General features: G+C 46.3%; 1 protein-coding gene across 1 annotated transcript in view; it reads right to left on the bottom strand.

Moving 5' to 3' along the window:
* PBX4 (PBX homeobox 4) overlaps nucleotides 1–22,066 on the bottom strand; it is a 37,987-nt gene that overhangs the window by 13,288 nt on the left and 2,633 nt on the right. The window contains exon 2 of the mRNA XM_082651269.1: nucleotides 12,594–12,667. Coding sequence (XP_082507395.1) covers nucleotides 12,594–12,667 — 74 coding nt within the window. The remainder of the gene's footprint in view (nucleotides 1–12,593; nucleotides 12,668–22,066) is intronic.

Below are 22,066 nucleotides of genomic sequence, written 5' to 3' on the forward strand. Positions count from 1 at the left end.
CACAGACAGAGAGGTTGCACATAGAAACCTTTATAGCAATGTGACAGAGTAATTTCATGTCTGTTGAATCTAGTGGGACTTTTGGGCTTTTTATTTGGCTGCTCCGTGTCTTAGTTGCGGCATGCGGGCTCTTAGTTGTGGCATGCGGGCTCTTAGCTGTGGCATGTGAGATCTAGTTCCCTGACCAGGGATCGAACCTAGGCCCCCTGCGTTGGGAGCACAGAGTTTTAACCACTGGACCACCAGGGAAGTCCTGGGCGTATTCTTTTGTATGCTTCCTTCATTCTTCCTTTCCATGTCCTAGTTCATCTTGCTTGTATTTCGCACTGGTACTGGGCGGTGGTGAGCCAAAACCCTGTGGCCTGAGCAGACTGTGGCTGGGTCACTGCCGGAGGCTGTGGGTATGTCCTGGAGATGCCCAGGCCCCAGGTGCGAGCTCTGGGTGTGGGACAGTCCAGAAGTGACCCTCCTGACACATGTGTAGGATGCCTGCCTCCCTGTGCATCACTACAGTCATCAGTCGTGGGACGGAGACAGAGCTGCCACCTGGAAAGAGCCTGTTAGGGTGTCCTGAGTTCCAGAGATGAGATGCTGAGGGAAAGCCCTGTGCACAGGAAAAAGGCTCACTGCAGGCGCTCCCATCGAGTGGACATAGAGATGCTAAGTGAGGAGGAGGGGGCCAGGACCGGGTTGTAAAGGAAGAGCAATCCATTCTCATGGGAAGATCTATTTAGTGAGGAAGCAAGGCCCCTGAAACCCCGAGGACGCCAGCTTGGTGGCATCACAAATGTGGCAGGAACCCAGACTGTGGGCGCTTCCCTCACAGAGAAGCAGCCCAGGTTCCCCAGCCCAGGAGTGAACACCTTAGCCGAGGCAACAGCATGGGAACATACCCCCAGAGACCCACCTGCCCGCCCGCCCACCCCACCTCTACCCGGGGCCCTGAGGGCCACATCTGTCTCTCTACGGCTGTGTGGAACAACCCTCTTCCCTAAGGACCGTCGCTGTCTTGTTCACTGCCTTGGCTCTGGTTCCTGGAACGTGCCTGGCCTCACAGAATCACGGCCCAGAAATAGGAACTTGTGCTAAGAAACCTCTCCTCAAAGGCCACCAGGACATTTTATGGACCAGTGCTACCAGGCCCTCAAGGAAGAGAGAGCCCCTTTCTGCAACAAACTGTTTTGGAGAAGAGACACGGAAAAAGCCACCCACTCACCAGACGGAGAACTCAGGGCGGGACCTCATGGGGAAGTCACATCCCAGCACATTCATGACCAGAGCCGAAAGGGCAAAACAAATGACCAGCAACCCGAAGTCAACAGCATCTGTGTGCATGTACATGCACAAACATATGAATCATAACCAAGAAGATACATCTCTGAACATAGGTGCTTCCAAAATCTGTCAGTAAAAATCATCAACGCCAATGAAAATCAGTGTAAATGAAAACCTATCAACGTAAAGCATCACAGTAACCACAAGGAGAAAAACTATAGCTCAAAGGATGCAGAAAGAAACAAACTGAATGGGGCTTCCCTGGTGGCGCAATGGTTGAGAATCTGCCTGCTAATGCAGGGGACATGGGTTCGAGCCCTGGTCTGGGAGGATCCCACATGCCGCGGAGCAACTAGGCCCGTGAGCCACAACTACTAAGCCTACGCGTCTGGAGCCTGTGCTCCGCAACAGGAGAGGCCGCGATAGTGAGCGGCCCGCGCACCGCGATGAAGAGTGGCCCCCGCTTGCCACAACTAGAGAAAGCCCTCGCACAGAAACGAAGACCCAGCACAGCCAAAATAAATTAAAAAAAAAAAAAAAGAAACAAACAAACTCATTCAAACAACACCCATTAATGAGAAAAACCTTAGCAAACCAGGAACAGAAAGAACCCTCCTTAACCTGACAAGGGGCATCTCCCTAAACCACACCACACTTGGACTTACTGGGGACCCTTTAGAGGCACTGCTTAGAGTGAGACACGGGCAGGCTCTGTCCTGTAGGTGTTGGTCGAGCAGATGGGACCAGAGCCCGGGAAGGGACAGACGGGCAAGGTAAAGAGGGGAGACGTCACCCACTTGCAGGTTGAAGGGCATTCTTGTGTGACTGGAGTCACCCGGGGATCACCGATGTCACCGACAACTCCCCCCTCCCCCTCCCCCTTGTCCCTAAATTGGCCCCCAGGTGGGGTTGGTGCTGAGCAATGGCATTCTGACCAGCTGGCCACCCGCACTGTCAAGGGCCCGTTAAATGCTTGTTTCCGGGAGATAACTTGGAGCACAGCCTGTTGGTGTGGAGAACTGCCTGCATTTACCTTTGAGACAACGTCCCCCAGGTCAGTTTTTTAAGCAACATTCTAGATGAAGCCATGTTTTAAGTCACTGGACTTTCTCGGTCCCACAGGACTTTACAAGGAATATCCCTTTAGCAAACTCTCATCGGTTTCTGAGATCACAGCTGTCATGCACGTTAGATATTCATCAGATGGCGGGAGTATAACACTATGCAAATTCCTATCAATTCTAATTAATCCTTAATTAAAATACATCACAACCTAAGTGCTGAAACCTCAACCAAATATGCAAATTAATTCTCATTTCAATATACTTTTGCATTTGTTAATTTAAGGCCTGCGATTCTGTCATAAACTACTGTATGAACAGCTGATGCTCTGTAAAAACGGCATGCAGTTTGCCTAGGTTTTTTTTTTCCTGTGGCAACAGGGCAAAAGGAAAAGACAGCAAAATGCTGTAATAGAAAATGCAGCCAAGTAAAACGTCTAGAAAATTAGTCCACGCTCTCCTGTGAGGCTTTGGGAACATTTAAGAGCAACAGCTAAGAAAAACAGCACTTATGGATGGCTTCTGTCTACATTAAACAATCTTATTTCTCATCCAAAGAAATGCTTTAATTTCAACTGAACAATATCTAGAAGCTTCCGAAGCTGGGCTACCGTCACCCAAAGGTACGACCTTTATTTTGCCGAGTCCTGCACAGGGAGGTGACCAGACCAGCAACACGCACAACCATGTCCTACCCATTCCCGGGCTGGAAATCAGACTTTTAGGCCCGCCAAGGCCCTAACTTCCCTAAGAGGGATTGCCCCAGGGACTGATGACAGTTCTAGGTGACAGTAAAAAGGAGCATTTTCTGTTAAGAGAGATCAGTCACTTTCACACCATCACCAAGTTTACTGATAGCTACTGTATGCCAAGCCCATAACAGGGTTGGGACACTCTGCAGGCACGCCTGTGCTTTTGCGGGTAACAGATGCTGCATGAAATTAACACACAGGATACTTTCAGTGGATGGTTAAGCCCTAAGAAGAAATCTGAATAGGGTAACAAATGCTGCAAGAAAGTGCTGCTTCACAAGAATCTGTGTACTAAGGCCTTAAGCTATGGGCCCCCAACTGAAATCCGTCAGTTCTTGATTGGTTTTTATAACAGCTTCATTGAGAAATAATTCACGTGACATACAACTCACCCATTTCCAGTGAAGAACTCAGTGGTTTTCAGTACATTCACCAGGTTGTGCAACTACCACCTAACTTTTTCACTACCTCAAAAAGAGACCCTGATATTGGCTCGGTGCTTTGTGACAGCCTGGAGGGGTGGGATAGGGAGGGTGGGAGGGAGGGAGACGCAAGAGGGAAGAGATATGGGAACATATGTATATGTATAACTGACTCACTTTGTTATAAAGCAGAAACTAATACACCATTGTAAAGCAATTATACCCCAATAAAGATGTTAAAAAAAAAAAAAAAAAGAGAGACCCTGTCCCTGTTAGCAGTCACTCCCCACTCCCCACCCCAGCCCCTGGCAACTGCTAATCTCTTTCTCCCTCTTCCGGACATTTCACATAAATGGAACCACACACTATTGTGGACTTTTGTGTCTGGCTTCTTTTATTCAGAATAAAGGTTTGTTTTTTTTTTTAATTGAACTATAGCTGATTTACAATGTTTCAGGTATACAGCAAAGTGATTCAGTTTATCTGTATCTGTATCTATATCTTTTTCAGATTCTTTTGCATTATATGTTATTACAAGATATTGAATATAGTTCCCTGTGCTATACAGTAGGGCCTTATTGTTAGCAGAAAGTTTTTTTTTTCTTTTAAAAATTTTATTTATTTATTTATTTTTGGCTGCGTTGGGTCTTTGTTGCTGCGCATGGGCTTTCTCTAGTTGCGGTGAGTGGGTGGCTACTCTTCGTTGCAGTGCACAGGCTTCTCACTGCCGTGGCTTCTCTTGCTGAGGAGCACGGGCTCTAGGCGCGCGGGCTGCAGTAGTTGTGGCACACGGGCTCAGTAGTTGTGGCTGGCGGGTTTAGTTGCTCCGCAGCATGTGGGATCTTCCCGGACCAGGGCTCGAACCCGTGTCCTCTGCATTGGCAGGCGGATTCTTAACGACTGCGCCACCAGGGAAGCCCTAGCATAAAGTTTTTAAGGTTCATCCATGTTGTAGTTTGTGTCAGAAAACTTCATTCCTTTTTATGGCTGAACAACAGGCCATTGTACAGATGGACCACATCTTGTTTCTCTAGTCATCATCATGGACATTAGATTTTTTTCATAATCCTTGATTTTCTATTTGTCTGTACTAATCCACCTGTCTGTCCAACAGAACTTTCCCAATGATGGAATGTTCTAGATCTGCACTAATATGGGAGCCACTAGCTACACGTGGCTACTGATTACTTGAGATGTGGCTAGTGTGGCTGAAGAACGTCTTATTTAATTATACTTGATTTTAATGAATTCAAATGCAAACCACCCCTGTGGGATGGGCCACAGTCAATAGCGGCAGAGGAGCTCTGTAGGCTGATCAGAATCGGAGGCTTGATTCATGAGTCACCTGGAGCCTGTGGAGCCGAGAAAGGACACTCCAAGCAACCTGAAAAATAACCCTCCAGCTCTAGGAGATCCGCCGCCTGCGCGGCCACAGCGAAATACCGCACAGGGGTCTCAGCCCCAGGGCCAGCCAAACACAAAAGGAATCTGAATTCTGGAAGAAGTCACACATTGGCCCGAAGGGTAGTCGTTGGACAGACCCAACCAGAAAGCTGAAGCTACTGATCAAGATGTTGCAACTGCAACAGACCTGAGTGGCAGAGGAGGAAGGGAAACAGAGGTAAAAAAACCCCGCTGGATTACTTATGCCTGAGAGCTCCCAGCCAGGCCCAGGAACGGTGGTGAGGAAATAGGAGGGCGGTCCTTTGTGTGAGAGTTATTACATCCACTTCCCCCACGGCAGCTGCCCGTGCTCCTTGGCCCGAGAGCAAGGCTGGTGAGGCTGGGACTTCTCGCTCCTCAGAAACAAAGTGAACCCAGGACTGACCAAAGTGAGGCACAGATGCGTACTTGAGGCCAGCACAGGGGACAGTCACAGCTTAGAGAAGACGGAGGAGGTCCCTCGATGTGAACTTCCCAGGACGCCTGGCGGCTCTTCAACGCGCTGCCCATCTGCAATCCCAGATCCAAAGGTCTTTACGCAAGTTGGCATTCAAGTGAATTTGGAGGCAGAGCCTGACCCACACCAGTGTGTGCGACCGTTCCTGTTCTGAGGCTGTCACTGAACGCAAGGCTCTGCCTCAGCTCTTGTCAACACCACATACGTAAAGCCTAAACAATTCTGAGTTCTGTAACGCACCCAGCCCCAAGGGTTTCAGGAAAGGGACTGGGCCAGTATTGGGTCCTCCCAGCTAAATTCAAAGCTCTCTAAAAAGGGTTTATTTGTTCTCCTCAGGACAGCTCCTCCAGATACCAAGAAGGATGGCTGTTTCAAGGGAAGGATTCGGGAGGGGGGTGTACTCCTAGGGTATCCTTGGTCTTCAGAGACTGCGGCAGGCAGGACCACCCAGACACCACACAGAGGAGAGCACAGGTGGAGGGCCTGCGTATCGACCCTGGAAGATGCACCCGTGTCCTTCCCACAGGCCGGAGGAGGCATTGGAAGGCAATTCCTGGAACTCGTGGGGTAGTGCTTCCAGGAACATTTGACAACACGGTTTACGTGGAGGATGGCTTTCTTTTCAGGATGATACGAATGATAAGCCTTGGGTTCTAAGTCAGGCCCCAGACACTCAGTCTTCCTGAACCCCGTAAGCTGTACAGGATAAAGGATTTCACTTAATAGGTATCAGTCACCAGAAACAGTTCTTCACTCAACAAAAATATAAGGTGTGTACACTGTGTGTCAGGTACCAGGGCAGTCCTAGGACACGGCTCGTCCTAGACCCTGCACTCACCATTGGAGACAGATTGCAGAGGCTAGGAGCCATCATGGGTGCAGTGAGTGCAGCAGATGCACAGACAGTGCCCGGGGCCTGTGGGTGCAGAGTTCCCTCCCTGAGCCACAAAAGGGTGTGGAGGGGCAGCACGCAGCCTGGCTGTGGGTTACGGGGGTGCAACCCTCTCTCCGGAGCTTCACTCTGCTCATCTGTAAAACAGGAGTGAAGTAACTGTCTGTCCCGGGCCACTGGAAGTTTGGGGTAATGATGCCAGGACTCGCGGAGCTCTCTGGCTGTGGCCCACGCTCCATCAATACCTACTGGGCTTTTAAACACTCTGCGCAGGTTTAGTGTTTACCCTGAAGGTCTGTCGCAGACACTAGCTAGAGGGAAATGTGAGAAACGTGGGTTAAATCAAGAAGCCAACGTGCTATCTCCCAGTGTGGGCACCCCAGGAGGCTCAGCCTGCAGGACCGCTCATTGGGCAGAGGCACATGGGAAGCTGGTGCAGGATCATGACCCTGAATAGTTTTCTTTGGCCCAAGACTTGGTCATTCCTGGTCATGGGGTTGGGGGAAGCTGAGGCAGCACTGAGATCTCATTTACTTTCCTCGTGGTCCATCCTGGAGACTGTAAGGCCTGCGGCCCATGTGCTGGAAACACAGTGCTTCCATGACTGCACTTCCTACTGATATGAAAAGACACCTGGCCACGCTGAACTTGACATTTAGGCAGCTCTCGGCAATTGTGATGGCCAGTGCTTTTCAAGGCTGAGTGGTGCTGCCCCATCCCCGTGCAGCCAAATGTACCAGGCACCCTGATGTTTGAGCCAATCAGTGGAGAGGAAGCATGATTTTCTGAAGAAATGCCCAGATCTGACGCATGGCCTACCCTCTGAGCCCTACAGCCGCCTTGGGATTCAGCCTGCGTGGAGTCAGAAGCCCTGAGTGCAGCCCTTGCCACCTGGGACGATGGGACAGGGCAGCGGCGTGGGCTAAAACGGACACCTCAGCCTGTCCTGATGGCAGTAGGTCTCAAACCTTTCATTTTCTCCTGAAACTGCTGAGTTTGAAGCTGACTGACAGCTGTGTTCACATATGGACATACAGAATCAGATGAAGCAAAAGGAGAAGTGCCCAGACAGCGCACACCCACAGCTCTCAAGAAGCAGTTTCCCCAACAGTCCCAGCATCATCTCACTAATGGGGAAAAGGTCATCAAGAACTACAGCTTCCTGAGACAACAGCTGATTAAACTACTTTGAAAAACTGCTTTTCATTACTACTAAATTCCTTACTTTGCATAGCTAAGTTGTCAATAAAAACCTCAAGGGCCCACACACCCAAGGAGCTCTGATGACAGAGCCAACTGCTGAGGGCAGTGGGGATCACCCGCCTCCGCCAAGGGCTGTTTTTTTCCCCCTGGCGGCAGGTGGGAGCTGGCAGGGGGACAGCACACCTCAGAGAGAGGCAACAACACGGTAAGTTTTTATGATGGTGATCAATATCATACAATTCAACGGTCCTGAGGAGCATGTGACCGTAGCCAATGTCTCCAGGGGATGGACACTGGCGTGTCCCCCGTGGGCAGTTTCTTCCAGCTCACAGGACTCTCGGGTTGTGCTCGTTCAGCTGTAGGAATGCTGCTTACCTGTTTCACACAGGGCACTGAAGGGAGTGCTGCGAGGGGCTAAGGGCAAACTTGTTTAAACCCCCAAAAAGCCCAACCTTGTTTACTAGAAGTCATAATATCTGCTCCCCATAATTTAATTAAGGAACAGACAAGACAGGCCATTAGACATTCAAACACCTGTGAGAGGCACCTGAGCAGGAGCCTAGTGTGGGACCTACAGGGCAAGGGGCCGTCCGCAGAGGGTGACCTGGCTCTGGGCGTTGGAGCCTAAGGGAAGCGAGGAGGGCAGCCAGTGGGAGCTGGTGGGGAACCCGGGTCAGGGGCTGAGGTGGTGAAAAGGGATGCACGTGAGGGGGGGAGGGAACGACTGATTAAATAAGTAGAAGTACTGAGGATGATGGGAGCAGGGTTCTTATTGTCAGAGAAAGGAGTTACCAATCTAGAGAGAGAGAAAAATAGAATGAACCCTGTGGTGCTGAACCAGAATTAAAGACACTGAAATGAGGGAATTCCCTGGCCGTCCAGTGGTTAGGACTCGGCCCTTTCGCTGCCGGCGCCCGGGTTTGACCACTGGTTGGGGAACTAAGATCCCATAAGCTGCCTGATGCAGCCAAAAAAAAAAAAAAAGATACTGAAATGAGCTCATGGTTTTCAATATATGCAGATACAGTAAAAACAGACATGAATGAGTCTGTGTACACATATATATGCATCGCCCGCAAATACTCCTGAGCTCTGTGCCCTGAGAGTGACCAGAGCAGTACCACCTCAGTAGTAACGAGCATACCCGGGACCAAGAACTACTCTAAGTGGAGCCAGGGCTCCTGGAGAAATGGCTGACCCCGGGCCGGCAGCAGAGGGGAGAATACGAGCCTGGAACATGTTATGGCAGCAAGGAAGGGAATGCTCAGAGGCTGATGGAGACATGTCAGAAGGACATGAGCCAGCTTCAAGGGTCTCACGCTAGCCAACGCGGGGACAATTTGAGCGTCGAAATGAGTGATAATAGTAACTGTGATAAAATAAGACTCCATGCATTCCATGAATCTATACTGACACAAAATACGAAAATGAATAAAAGGGAAATTGAATGAGGGATAGTCTCAGAGTAACTCCTACAGAATACTTATTACAAAGGGAAAAGGAGCAACTTTAAAAAGGAGGAGTCTGGCAGACACTATCTCACTTGAGTGATCAAAGTTCAAGTCATCAATAGGGGACAGAGCAAATGTGGGCACCACTGAGCAGCCTCTGTGTGAGACGAGGCGTTGCTTCATTTTGAGGATGTGTAGCAGAAATCTAATCATGAGGAAACACCAGATAAACCCAGATGGAGGGACTTGCCTGTGATCTTCCAGACGGTCAAGGTCATGAAAGTCAAGGAAAGACAGGGGCTTGTCACAGATGAAACAAGACCGAAGAGATGTGATAACGAAACGCAACAAGATTTTGACCTTTTTGTCCTTTTCTATAAAGGACATTATTGGGACAACTGACAGAGCCTGAATGAGATCTGCGGATTCCATGGTGGGTGGGGTATCAGTGTTCCCTTCCTGACCGTGACAGTTGTCCTGTGGGTAAAAAGGAGACTGTCCCCGTTTGTTGGAAACGCACTCAAGTGGGCAGGGGTCACGGGGCATCGTGGCAGCAACTTACTCTCTAATAGTTCGGGGAGAAAATGTATTTGCGTGTTCTTGGAACATTTATGTGAATCTGTGATTGTTTCAAAATAAAAAGTTAAACACACACAAACAAACCTATGAGAACAGACATAGACCACTCAAACTACAGTGGCTTTGTAAACCAAATGGGATATAAGCTTTTGGGTTACAGAGTGCATAGAGGGTAAAAGAATTAGAACAGAAATATACCCCATGCTGGCTCTTATGAGAAAGGAAAGTGGTGGGAAAGATAACAGATAAAATGTTGACTTCTACCTGGGTTAAGGAGTGACACCATGAAGATCCACAATGAGATATTCCTTTGAAATAATATGATTCCCAAAATCTGCTGTCATCAAACAGAGTCTTTCAAATACAAACAAGTGTAAAAGGATATCATGTCCACTACAATGGGATACCACTTCGCAACCAACGGGATGGCTATTATAAAAACAAAACAAAACAAACGCAGAAAATAACAAGTGCTGGAGAAGATGTGGAGAAATTGGAACCCTTGTGCACTGCTGGTTAGAATGTAAAATAGTGCAGCTGCTGTGGAAAACAGTCTGGCAGTTCTTAAATATACAATTACCATGTGATCCAGCAATTCCACTCCTGCGTATATACCCCAAATAACTGAAAGCAAGGTCTCAAACAGATATTTGCGTAGCTATTAGCATCATCATTCACAATAGCCAAAAAGTGGAAACAACTAAATGTCCCACAATGAATGGATAAACAAAATGTGGTCCATCTATATGATGGAATATTATTCAGTCATAAAAAAGAAGCAAATTCTGATACATGCCACAACATGGGTGAACCTTGAAAACATTATATTAAGTGAAATAAGCCAGTCACAAATGGACAAATATTGTATAATTCCACTTATATGAGGTACTTAGAGCAATCAAATTCATAAAGACAGAAAGTAGGATGGTGGCTACCAGAGGCCAGGGGAGTGGGGAATGGGGAGTTAGTGTTCAGTTTAGGAAGATGAAAAAGTTCTGGAGATGGATGGTGGTGACGGTTGCACAATGATGTAAATGTACTTAATGCCACTGAACTGTACACTTAAAAATGGTAAAGTGGTAAATTTTATGTTATGTATGTTTTATCACAATAAAAAATGTTCCAACTGTGTGTGTGGGGAAATATCACGTCCTTACAGCATTTGGGTGAAACAAATGTAGGTTTAAAATTGAATTTCTCTTTCAGTCACCAGATGACTACTGGAGGCTGGCACCACACCCATAGCCTTATATGTAAGAACTCACACAGTCTTCAATAACCGTGAGCTAAGTGTTGTCACTGTCCCCAAGTCACAGAGAAGGACTGGGGACAGAGGAAGTTTCAGTCACATGCCAGGGTCATGGAGCCAGAGGTAAAGCGGAATTCAGACCCTTTCACTGCTCTCTGCCGCCGTCCATGTCAAGTACACGTCAATCTTGCACCAAAACCGTGTTCAGAAATAAACATACTTTTGTACCACATACGTGCTTTCCACAAGCCCCAGCATACTCAAGTGCTACGCTCCAAAGTGACACACGACATTCAAATAATTGATCTCAAGAGACCAACTCACTCTGGACTTCCCTGGTGGAGCAGTGGTTAAGAATCCGCCTGTCAATGCAGGGAACACGGGTTTGAGCCCTGGTCCGGGAAGATCCCACATGCCGCGGGGCAAGTAAGCCCGTGAGCCACAACTACTGAGCCTGCGCTCTAGAGCCCGTGAGCCACAACTACTGAGCCCGCGTGCCACAACTACTGAAGCCCTCATGCCTAGAGCCCGTGCTCCACAACAAGAGAAGCCACCGCAATGAGAAGCCCGCACACCACAATGAAGAGTAGCCCCCGCTCGCTGCAACTAGAGAAAGCCCGCCACAGCAACAAAGACCCAATGCAGCCAAAAACAAAAAGAGAGACACCAACTCACTCTAAAAAATCAAGTGACAACCCTTCTCTGATGATTTTGGTTTAAATGATGTCTTCACCATATTTGTGGCTTCTCTTGTAAACCATCTTCAAATTGCTATTAACCTTGACCAAGTGATCAAGGTCAGTGGTCCTATCAGTGATAGGACTTACTGACAGCACATACCTCCGACACGATGCACTGAGGACACAACGTTGCTTCTGTGCGATTCCTGCCACAGATGCACAACCTCAGTCTAATTATGAAGAAACAACGGACGAACCACACTGAGGGACTCTATAAAATAACTGAGCAGGTCTCAGCAAAAGTATGAAAGCCACGGATGATGAGGAACAATGGAAGAAACTTCATAGATTGGTGGTGACTAAGGAGACACGATGACTAAATGCAGTGTGGGATCCTGGACCAGAAAAAGGGCATTTAGGACAAAACCTGGGGAAATTCAAATGGGACCTGTTGCTCAGTTACAGAGCATTGTACCAACATCAATTTCCTGGTTTAATCACTGCACTATGGTTCTGAAGGTGTTGCCATTAGAAGAAGCTGGGAGAAGGGTATACTCTCTGTACTAATTTTTCTTCCTTCTTTTTAAAAAATTAATTAATTGAATAATTTTTGGCCGCGTTGGGTCTTTGTTGCTGCGCGTGGGCTTTCTCTAGTTGCAGCGAGTAGGGGCTACTCTTCATTACGGTGCACGGGCTTCTCATTGCAGTGGCTTCTCTTGTTGTGGAGCACGGGCTCTAGGCGCGAGGGCTTCAGTAGTTGTGGCTCACGGGCTCTAGAGTGCAGGCTAGATTTTGATTATGATTCTACTTTCCTAATTCTGTCATCTCAGATCCTTTTGTAAAACAACTGAATGCCACAATGGCTCTGAGGTCTTGCACCTAGAATGCAGCTGCTTATTACTCACTGGCAACAGTATTTCTCTAGTTACAAACTGCAAAATAAATGAGTGTGATACACCGGAAAGCAGGGCTCTGACAAAGCAGAAATGTACCAACTGAACCATCGCTGCCAGAGAGGGATGTGACGAGCAAGATGGCCCACGACGCACGTTAGGGCTGAGCCAGGACCAGAGGTGCGAGGTTGTTGTGGTCCTGATGCCACACAAGAAGTGTCTTCTCAGCGGCCTACCTGCCTTTTCCTTGATCTCACAGGGCACACTGAAGAGAGCAGGCTTCATCTGATGACAATTCAGAGCATGCTTTCTGAAAGAGAGGTGACAGAGGAGCAGGTGAGAAGGAGAAGAGTCATTCTGTGCATGAGAGTAATGATCCTCTATACTGAGTCTGCCAGGTCTGTTGAAAAACCCTCTTATGAAAGGACAGAACCGTAGCATTTCAAATGATCGAGCTTCAAAATTGTCCACACAGCTAAGAACTAGGTCAACAGGTTTTCCTTCTTCTAATCCACCATTGCTTATTCTATTCATGAAACGTTGCAAGTTTTCTACTGTGGTTACATTGTAGTTGTGTACTTCGAAAAGAACATCAGGATTAATGTTCCTCAAAGTATGTTCTGCTGCTTGAACTTTACTTAACCCTGCTTGATGAGGTTGGAAGAAAAGTCTATTCATATTGGCCAGTTCTACCGTGTCATAGTCAAAGAGTAGCAACTTACCAATGCCACATCTTGTCAGCATTTCAGCAGTCACACTGCCAACTCCACCAACACCTACTATTGCTACAGCAAAGGTACGGATTTTCTCATAGTAGCTTACAATTCCCATTCGTTTCAATGCCATCAGGCGGCATCTCCGCCGCTCCCGCGGGCCTCTCAGCCCAAACTGCATTTTAAAAAGATCACTGTGGCTGCTCTCTGGAGACTGGGCTGGAAGGCAAATATGGAGCCAAGGATACCAATCTGGAGGCTATCACAGCTGGAATAGTCCAGAAATGCTGTTGGCTTAGAGTTATGGTAGTAGACATAAAAAGTAGATAGATCTTTGGTTTGGGGAACAGAATCAACAGGACCTCCTGATAAACTGGTGTAGGGTTTTAGGGAAAGAGGAGGTTCTAGGATAACTACTAGCTTTAGGTCTGAGCAACTGGATGGATGGAAATATCATCAACTTCAACAGGGCAGACTGGAGGGCAGCAGGTTTGGGGGAGGAGGGTCTGGAAAGGAGGGTTGTACTTTGATCAGGTTTCACCTGAGATCCCTATGAGCTACCCAAGAGGAGGTATCAGGTAGGCAGCTGGCACATGGACATGGACTCAAGGCTGGAGATAAACAATACAAAGATGGAGTCCTGGGCATAGAGATGGCACTTTAAGCCACAAGACTTGAGGGAATCACTATAGGACAATGTAGACAGAGAGCGGCCCAGGCCCCAGCCTTAGGCATCTGTACGTGTAGAGGTCAAGCAGATGAGAAAATCCTGCAGAAGAGACTGGGACCCAAACTGCCAGTGGGGAGGGACCAAAAACGGTTTCAAAGAGAGAAGAGTAATCTGTGAGAAATGCTTCTGAGAGGTGAAGTGGGAGAAGAGACCTTGGACTTAGCAACATGGAGGTCACTGGTGACTCAGCAGAGTGAGAAGGTTGGGAGAAGGTGGGTGGAGATGGGAGAGGAAATGGAAGTAGCAACCACAAACTCTTTGACACTTGATCCCAAAAGAAAGTAAAGAAATGTAGCAAGTGCTAAAAGAAAGGGTGTGTATTAATCATGTTTAAAATTTTCTATCTTTTATGATGCTTTGACATCCTGGGGCCAGGAGAGACTGCCCTTCCCAGGGCTAACTAAATCCAGATATAGCAAACAACTTGCCTGAGAGCGTGCCTTTCATATGCAAACTCAAATCCAAAGGCCACACTCCCAATACCTCTTTTATCTAACTCTCAGCACCAGTCAACATGCCTACACACACCCCACACACCCCCACACCCCGCCCCGCTTCCCTGGTGGCACAGTGGTTAAGAATCCACCTGCCAATGCAGGGGTCACGGGTTCGAGCCCTGGTCCAGGAAGATCCCACATGCTGCGGAGCAACTAAACCCGCCAGCCACAACTACTGAGCTCGTGTGCCACAACTACTGAAGCCCACGTGCCTAGAGCCCGTGCTCCTCAGCAAGAGAAGCCACGGCAGTGAGAAGCCTGTGCACTGCAACAAAGAGTAGCCACCCACTCACCGCAACTAGAGAAAGCCCATGCGAAGCAACAAAGACCCAATGCAACCAAAAATAAATAATAAATAAAGAAATAAATTTAAAAAAGAATACAAGGAAAGAGAATGAAGTCGGCTGCTCTGCTTCTTAAAGGGGATTCTAGGAATGATTATTCCCAGGTCAGCTTCCTGCTTATAAAACATCTTACTTTCGATACAGTATAAAGCACCTTTGAATGAATACAAAGTAACTTCACAGAATGTTTTTGTGGTTTATTATGAAAAGTAAACAAATGTCTAACCTTTAAGCATGTTCTTGGCCTAGAGGTGATCAAGCGGCTGACAGCAAACCATCAGTGATTACATAAAGTACGACAGACTACCTCATTCATCAAAGGGGATGAACTAATTTCTGTGACAGACATATCCTAAGGTGACCCGCACTGAGTATAATCCTGTCTCCTTGAGATTGGGCAGAATCTGTGAATTGCAAAGTGGCAAAAGTGATGGTATATAGTCTGGCAAAAGTGATGGTATATAGTCTCGCCTGTGGTTATGTTACATTATGACTCCACCTTAGTGGACTGGGGAATGTCACCTGCTGGCCTTGAAGCCAGCTGCCATGTTGTAAGAGGGTCGGTAATGGGGAACCGCAGGCAGCCTCTTGAAGCTGAGAGCAGACCCCCAGCTGACAGCCAGCAAGAAAACAAGAACTTCAGTCCTGCAACTGCAAGCAAGGGTTCTGCCAACAACCCTACGAGACTGGAAGATGATCCTGAGCTTCAGATAGGAACACAGATCAGCCAACACCTTGACCGAAGCCTTGTGAGACCCTGAGCAGAGGACCCAGCTCAGCTGTGCCCAGATTCCTGCCTGTGGAAACTGAGATCAGTTTTAACTGTTTTAAGCTGTTAGGTTTGTGGTAATTTGTTACATAGTGACAGATAGCTGAGATAACTGAACAGATTGTAAGGCAGTGAATGGGGACTGTGGGGAGAAAAAGAAGGTCTGTGCTCGCACCTTTAGCAAGTACCTGACATGTTCTATGCAGCCAAGTATCTACATTAAAACAAAACAAAATGTTAATGTTTATGAAGAAGCAAAATTCCAATGAATGAGAAATCATAAATCTTTTAAATAAATAAAAGAAACTTCCGAGGATAATCTAAATTAAAAAACAAATCTGCGAATATCCTTTTAAAACCAATGCTAAACAAAACCAATCTGTAACAAAACTATTGAGAGTCACATAGAATCATGCCAGAAAATGAAAGCATACAGCTTTATCATCCTCCAACCCCACTTATTCAATATTTATAGGACAAACATTTATTGAGGCACTAGTATATACCGGTCACTGTATAAGGAGAAAGGAATGTGGGAATGAATAGAACATAAGTCACATCCTGGCTTCTACTAACTGTGTACTGTAGCTTCTAATTTTAGCTGTAATTTACTTTTCCAAATTATGGAAAAATCTGCTTTCCTGAACAAGGTATTATTATATTATATTTATTTATTTTGGAGGTATTTATTTATTTACTTATTTTTTACTGAAGTATAGTTGACTTACGTTACATTAGTTTCAGGTGTACACCATGGTAATTCAATATTTGTATAGCTTATACTCCAAACAAAGTTATTATAAAACATTGACTATATTCCCTGTGCTGTACATTACATCCTTGTAACTTACTTATTTTATACCTAGTAGTTTGTACCTTTTAAGCCCCTTCACCTATTTAGCCTCTCCCCCAGCCCTCTCCCCTCTGGCAACCACTAGTTTGTTCTCTGGATCTGCGAGAGATTTCTTTTGTTTGTTTGCTTGTTTCATTTTTTAGATTTCACGTATCAGTGAAAACGTACACTATTTGTCTTTTTCTATCTGACTTATTTCCTGAGCAAGGTATCATTTTAAATTACTGAGGAATTTGATTTAGAGATATATTCAGAGATCTTATCCTTTAGAATAAGATACTTCTTGAAAAAGCTTCCCTGAGAGCGGCAATGATTCTAATACCTCAACAAAAGATGAAATCAAATCCCCTTAATTATTCTCATTTCTAGAAGGATTGTTTTAGCTGACAAATCCAGTCACCTCCTGGAGACAGACCTAGGTAAAGAACAAAAATTAGAAGACATGTTTCCTACCCTGAGGAAATCAAATCTTGATGGAAAACCTAGAAATTCACAGAGGATGCCAAGCTCCAGAAAGGAATGCAGCCCAGGAGACAGACGCCCTGGCATTTTAAAATAAGCTTCTTTGTAAAAGTAAAACTGGGAAGAATCAAACTGTTGTGGGTACCATCAGTCATCTGTAGAGTCATTCTAAAAGCAAACCTACAAACAATGAAACAAAAACAGCTAAGTAAATGGGGGTTGAGAATACGTACTGATACCCAAATTCAACCATAAAAATTATTAGTTATTTTAGCAAAATGAAGCCTTGGATCAGGAGGCAGTTTTGGCAACAGGAAACGAGGATAGTTATTTAATACAACACAAGAAAAACTCTGCAGGACTTGAATGAAATGCAACCTTTAAATGGAATAAATTTAAGTCTGTGAAAATCTCATTATGATGTCCTTATTTCCTAATCTGCCCATGGATTGGTCACAATCAACACTATTGTTAAATTTCTTACTCAAAACCACAGAGAGATGAAAATCTCTCCTGAGCAAAAGGTGAAATGGCTTCTCACTGCCTGCTCCAAAAAACACAAACCACTTAGCAAGGCATTCGAGGCTCTTCACCAGAGTCCTGCTGACCTTCTCCCCCCTCCGGACTTGGGGAAGTCCTACTCCTCTGTCTAGTCCAAGACTCTAATGGGTTGGCCTGTCCTAGCCTGGATTTCTTACTCCCTCCTTTCTTCCGTTTAAAGCATTTATCACGCCTGGCCCGGACATGATGAAGGCCTCAACTTACTCATTTCAGAAATTCCAGGCCAGCACCATACTTGGCACACTAACTGAGCAAAGATTTGTTGAACTGAACTGAAGGAAAGGTAGAGGCTAGAGATGTGACACTAGCAGAGTAGAAATGAAGAGTTTGAAAGCAGAGCTCTGACGTCTCTAGACTTAAGTGGGGCAAGTGGGGAATCAAAAACTAGGGTGAGAACTGCTAGGTTCCACAGCCAAAGAAGGGAGCAGAAGCCAGAAGCACACAGGGCTCGGCTGGGGGCCCCTCTTTTTGGTCTCGGTTCTAGGGCCGAGCCCACACGGGGCACTCATCCACTCTAGGAATGAAGGGAAAATATTAAGGGGTTTAATAGTGCATCATGACAAGAGAGACAATCAAAAGGGATTTTGGGCTTCCCTGGTGGCACAGTGGTTGAGAGTCCACCTGCCAATGTAGGGGACACGGGTTCGTGCCCCGGTCCGGGAAGATCCCACATGCTGTGGAGCAGCTGGGCCCATGAGCCATGACCGCTGAGCCTGTGCGTCCGGAGTCTGTGCTCCACAATGGGAGAGGCCACAAGAGTGAGAGGCCCGTGCATAGCAAAAAAAAGGGATTTTGCTCTGATCCTAGATAGCTTCAGGAAATTGTTTTAAAACCAACAAGATCGGGACTACCCTGGTGGCGCAGTGGTTAAGAATCTGCCTGCCAATGCAGGGGAGATGGGTTCAATCCCTGGTCTGGGAAGATCCCACATGCTGCGGAGCAACTAAGCCTGTGAGCCACAATGCTGAGCCCGCGTGCCACAACTACTGAAGCCCACGTGCCTAAAGCCTGTGCTCTGCAAGAGAAGCCACTGCAATGAGAAGACTGCGCACCGCAATGAAGAGTAGTCCCCGCTCAATGCAACTAGAGAAAGCCCGCATGCAGTAATGAAGACCCAATGCAGCAAAAAGTAAAATAAAATAAAATAAAATAAAATCCAACAAAATCCAACTCTTAGGAAAAGCACACCAAGGACAGCAAGAGTTTCCTTTGGCACTAGACAAAGCCAAGCTAAGCATGTTAACCCAGGAGCAGAGCTAAAACCTGCAAGCAGTCTAAGAACACAGACTGCCAGGCACCAAGTTGACTGCTATCTACAGAACCTCCTTAAGGGCGATGAAAAAGAAAATTTCAGCTCTGAAATTTTACTTCCCGGCTTTGGACTAATAGATCCTCTCATGCTAATGCTATCTGGCTTTAGGAAATTCCAAACCATAAATTCCTCTTCTGACCCCTTGCATTCTTTGATGGGCGTGCTGAAAGCTCAATGCTTTCTGACATGCATTAATGTACATACTTCTAGAGGTCTGTGTTTCCATATTTAGTATCCCAGAGGTACCAAGACGAGGGGCACACCATTCACTTGACAGTACATACCTTGCCATTTGAGTAAGTTTTAAGGATAGTCAAACTTATGTCATCATCTCCTTTTAATATTCGGAATTTAATCCATATTCCAGGTAAAGTCTGCAGAAATACTGGAGGAATGAAGAAAGTCATGCAAATTTTGACGAGTAGAAAATACCTAACAAGTCATATATGTAAAAATCAAATTTAAAAAAAGTTCAGAGAAATCTTTTCTTCCTAAGGAAAGCTATGGAGGCCCTAATTACAATATCTGTTATGTTGCCCAAAGGCCAACCTCTAAATATACTCTTTTTAGTTTCAGGTTCACCACCGCATATGCCATATAGCTTACTCTTAACACATGTATAATAGTGACCATTCTCCATCATATTTTTATTCGTTATATGTAAAGTTTTTTTGCCCTAAAGACCTTATTACCATTCCCCAATGATCATTTTCTATTACACTCAAGTTCTACAAACTAACGCAAAGTTGAGCTATGGTTTTATAGACCATGTAAAGGAAATATAGAAACAACCCTGGGACTTTTAAAACTTGATTTCCTTAGACTGAAAATGTAAACAGACCCTGAAACAACAAGGTCCCATGGCCCCAGATCAAATGTTTCATCTAGAGAAAAAAAAATCAACTGTTTTCTGATTTTTATTTGTTCATTTCTAATTTTCTTTCTATATTAAATAGACAAAACAATGCTAATATGTGACCCTTGTGATTAATTTAAAATCTCTTATGCCCACAAACACAACTTAGGCTCAAAAATAATTTCCATTTGTCAGATTAACCATCTACTAGGTAAAATGATTCATGAAAATTGAAATAAATGACACGCTATCATCTCCACTCTTGAGAGTCTGACCTCTCCAAGTGTGGTCTGAGATCAGCAGCATTGGCACCCTTGGGAGGTGGTTAGAAATGTGGACTCTTGGGCCCCACTGAGACCTGCTACATCAGAACCTGTGCAATAAGATTTCTGCAGAGATCTGCTGCAGGTCCAGCTAAGAGAAGCATTGCTCTAGAACACTGCTGTCCAGAATTTTCTGCAATGATGGAAATGTTCTCTACCTGCATTAAGATGGTAGTCACATGGCTCCTGAGCACTTGAGAGGTAGCTAGTGTGACTGAGGAATGAAATGTTTGATTTAATTTTATTTTTAAAAAACATTTATTTATTTATTTAGGCTGTGTCTTAGTTTGACCCGTCTTAGCTGCGGCATGCAGGATCTTCGTTGTGGCATGCAGGATCTTTAGTTGTGGAAAGTGGACTTCTTAGTTGCACCATGCATGCAGGATCTAGTTCCCCGACCAGGGATTGAACCCGGGCCCCCTGCATTGGGAGTGCAGAGTCTTACCCACTGGACCACCAGGGAAGTCCCTGAATGTTTAATTTAATTAATTAATTAATTTGTGGTTGCGTTGGGTCTTTGTTGCTGCACGCGGGCTTTCTCTAGTTGTGGTGAACAGGGGCTGCTCTTCGTTTTGGTGAGCGGGCTTCTCACTGCTGTGACTTCTTTCTTTTTTTTTTTTTGCAGTACGCGGGCCTGTCACTGTTGTGGCCTATCCCATTGTGGAGCATAAGCTCCGGACACGCAGGGTCAGCGGCCATGGCTGACGGACCCAGCCACTCCGCGGCATGCGGGATCCTCCCGGACCGGGGCACGAACCCGCATCCCCCGCATTGGCAGGCGGACTCCCAACCACTGCACCACCAGGGAAGCCCGCTGTGACTTCTTTAGCTGCGGAGCACGGGCTCTAGGCGTGCGGGCTTCAGTAGTTGCAGCACGTGGGCTCAGTAGTTGAGGCAAGTGGCCCTAGAGAGCACGGGCTTCAGTAGCGGTGCATGGGCTCAGTTATTGCGGTGTGCAGGATCTAGGGCATGTGGGCTTCAGTAGTTGTGGCTCGCAGGCTCTAGAGCGCAGGCTCAGTAGTTGTGGCTATAGTCTTAGTTGCTCTGCAGCATGTGGGATCTTCCTGGACCAGAGATCAAACCCGTGTCCTCTGCATTGGCAGGCAGATTCTTAACCACTGCACCACCAGGGAAGTCCCCTGAATGTTTATTTTGATTCATTTTAATTTACAGAGACATATGGCAAGTGGCTACCTCCTTGGACAGTGTAGCTCTCTAGAGCATCTTCATGCCCTTGCAAGCAAAAGGTCAAGAACTGACCACAACAGCTAAATCTGCCAATCTGGCAGCACAACCCACCTGTCGTTCCAACATGCAGAATGATTTGAAGGGCCAGTCCTCTTCAGCTGCCTCTTCCAGATCATCAGGTCTGGAGCCCAGGTCTCCAGGACGACACTGTTGACCATTCTGCTTCCTTTTAAAATCAGGTTTCCAAAACTCACCCCTCAGCCTTCCCAGCTCTTGAGTTTTCACACTGACTTGTTAGGAATCTCACTACTAGACAAAAAAGTGAGTCCACCACTGACGAAGGGCAGCTTCCAGGCCCCAGGACACCTGAGGCCTGAGGATTCTCAAAGGTGTGGTACACAAGCACACTGTCAGGGGGCATGGTTAGGAGGGGACCCAGAGATTGCACCAGATTTTCAAAGGGGTCGATGATTCAAACACTGGTTAACAACTCTGGGAGGGGGAAGAACTTTGGAACCTGAGAGTCCTGACAGAGGAGCCCTCAACCCTAGTCTGATAACCTTATAAACACTTCATAAAGGTATTCAAAAGAAGCAAAGGAAACAAATCTACGTAAACTTCAACATGTTGTAAAATTTATTATTATAAAAACTAAGGCTATACATGATAGAGTGACATACTCAGAAAATCCTTGGCAAACAAGAGAAAATTTCCTGCCTTCCCGGTCCCATATAAGAAATGAATGAGAACGTGATCAGTGAAAGATCCAACTCAGAAAACACAAAAACTGTCCCTCTCTAGGAAAAGCTCAGGGTGTCACCAAAGAAGTTCAGAAGATCATTCAAGAAGACTAGTTACCTATCACACAGGAAATTTCCAGCTGACGTGGGCTGAATTTCAACCAAGACAGTGCATTCCAAACTCCCCAGTGTCCCTCTACTATCTGTGTAGCCAGAAGGAAGAACAATACACAGTTCACTATTTGAAGACTATTCAGCTATAATAACAAAATGAATTACACCCAAGTATGTGGAGCTGCCTTCCTAATAACGTAGAAAGGCGTAAGAAGGAATCCAGGTTTAAGGAGAGTAGGTGTGCTTC

Source organism: Grampus griseus (assembly GCF_964374135.1).
Source record: "Grampus griseus genome assembly, chromosome: 3".
Classification (NCBI taxonomy): Eukaryota; Metazoa; Chordata; class Mammalia; order Artiodactyla; family Delphinidae; genus Grampus; species Grampus griseus.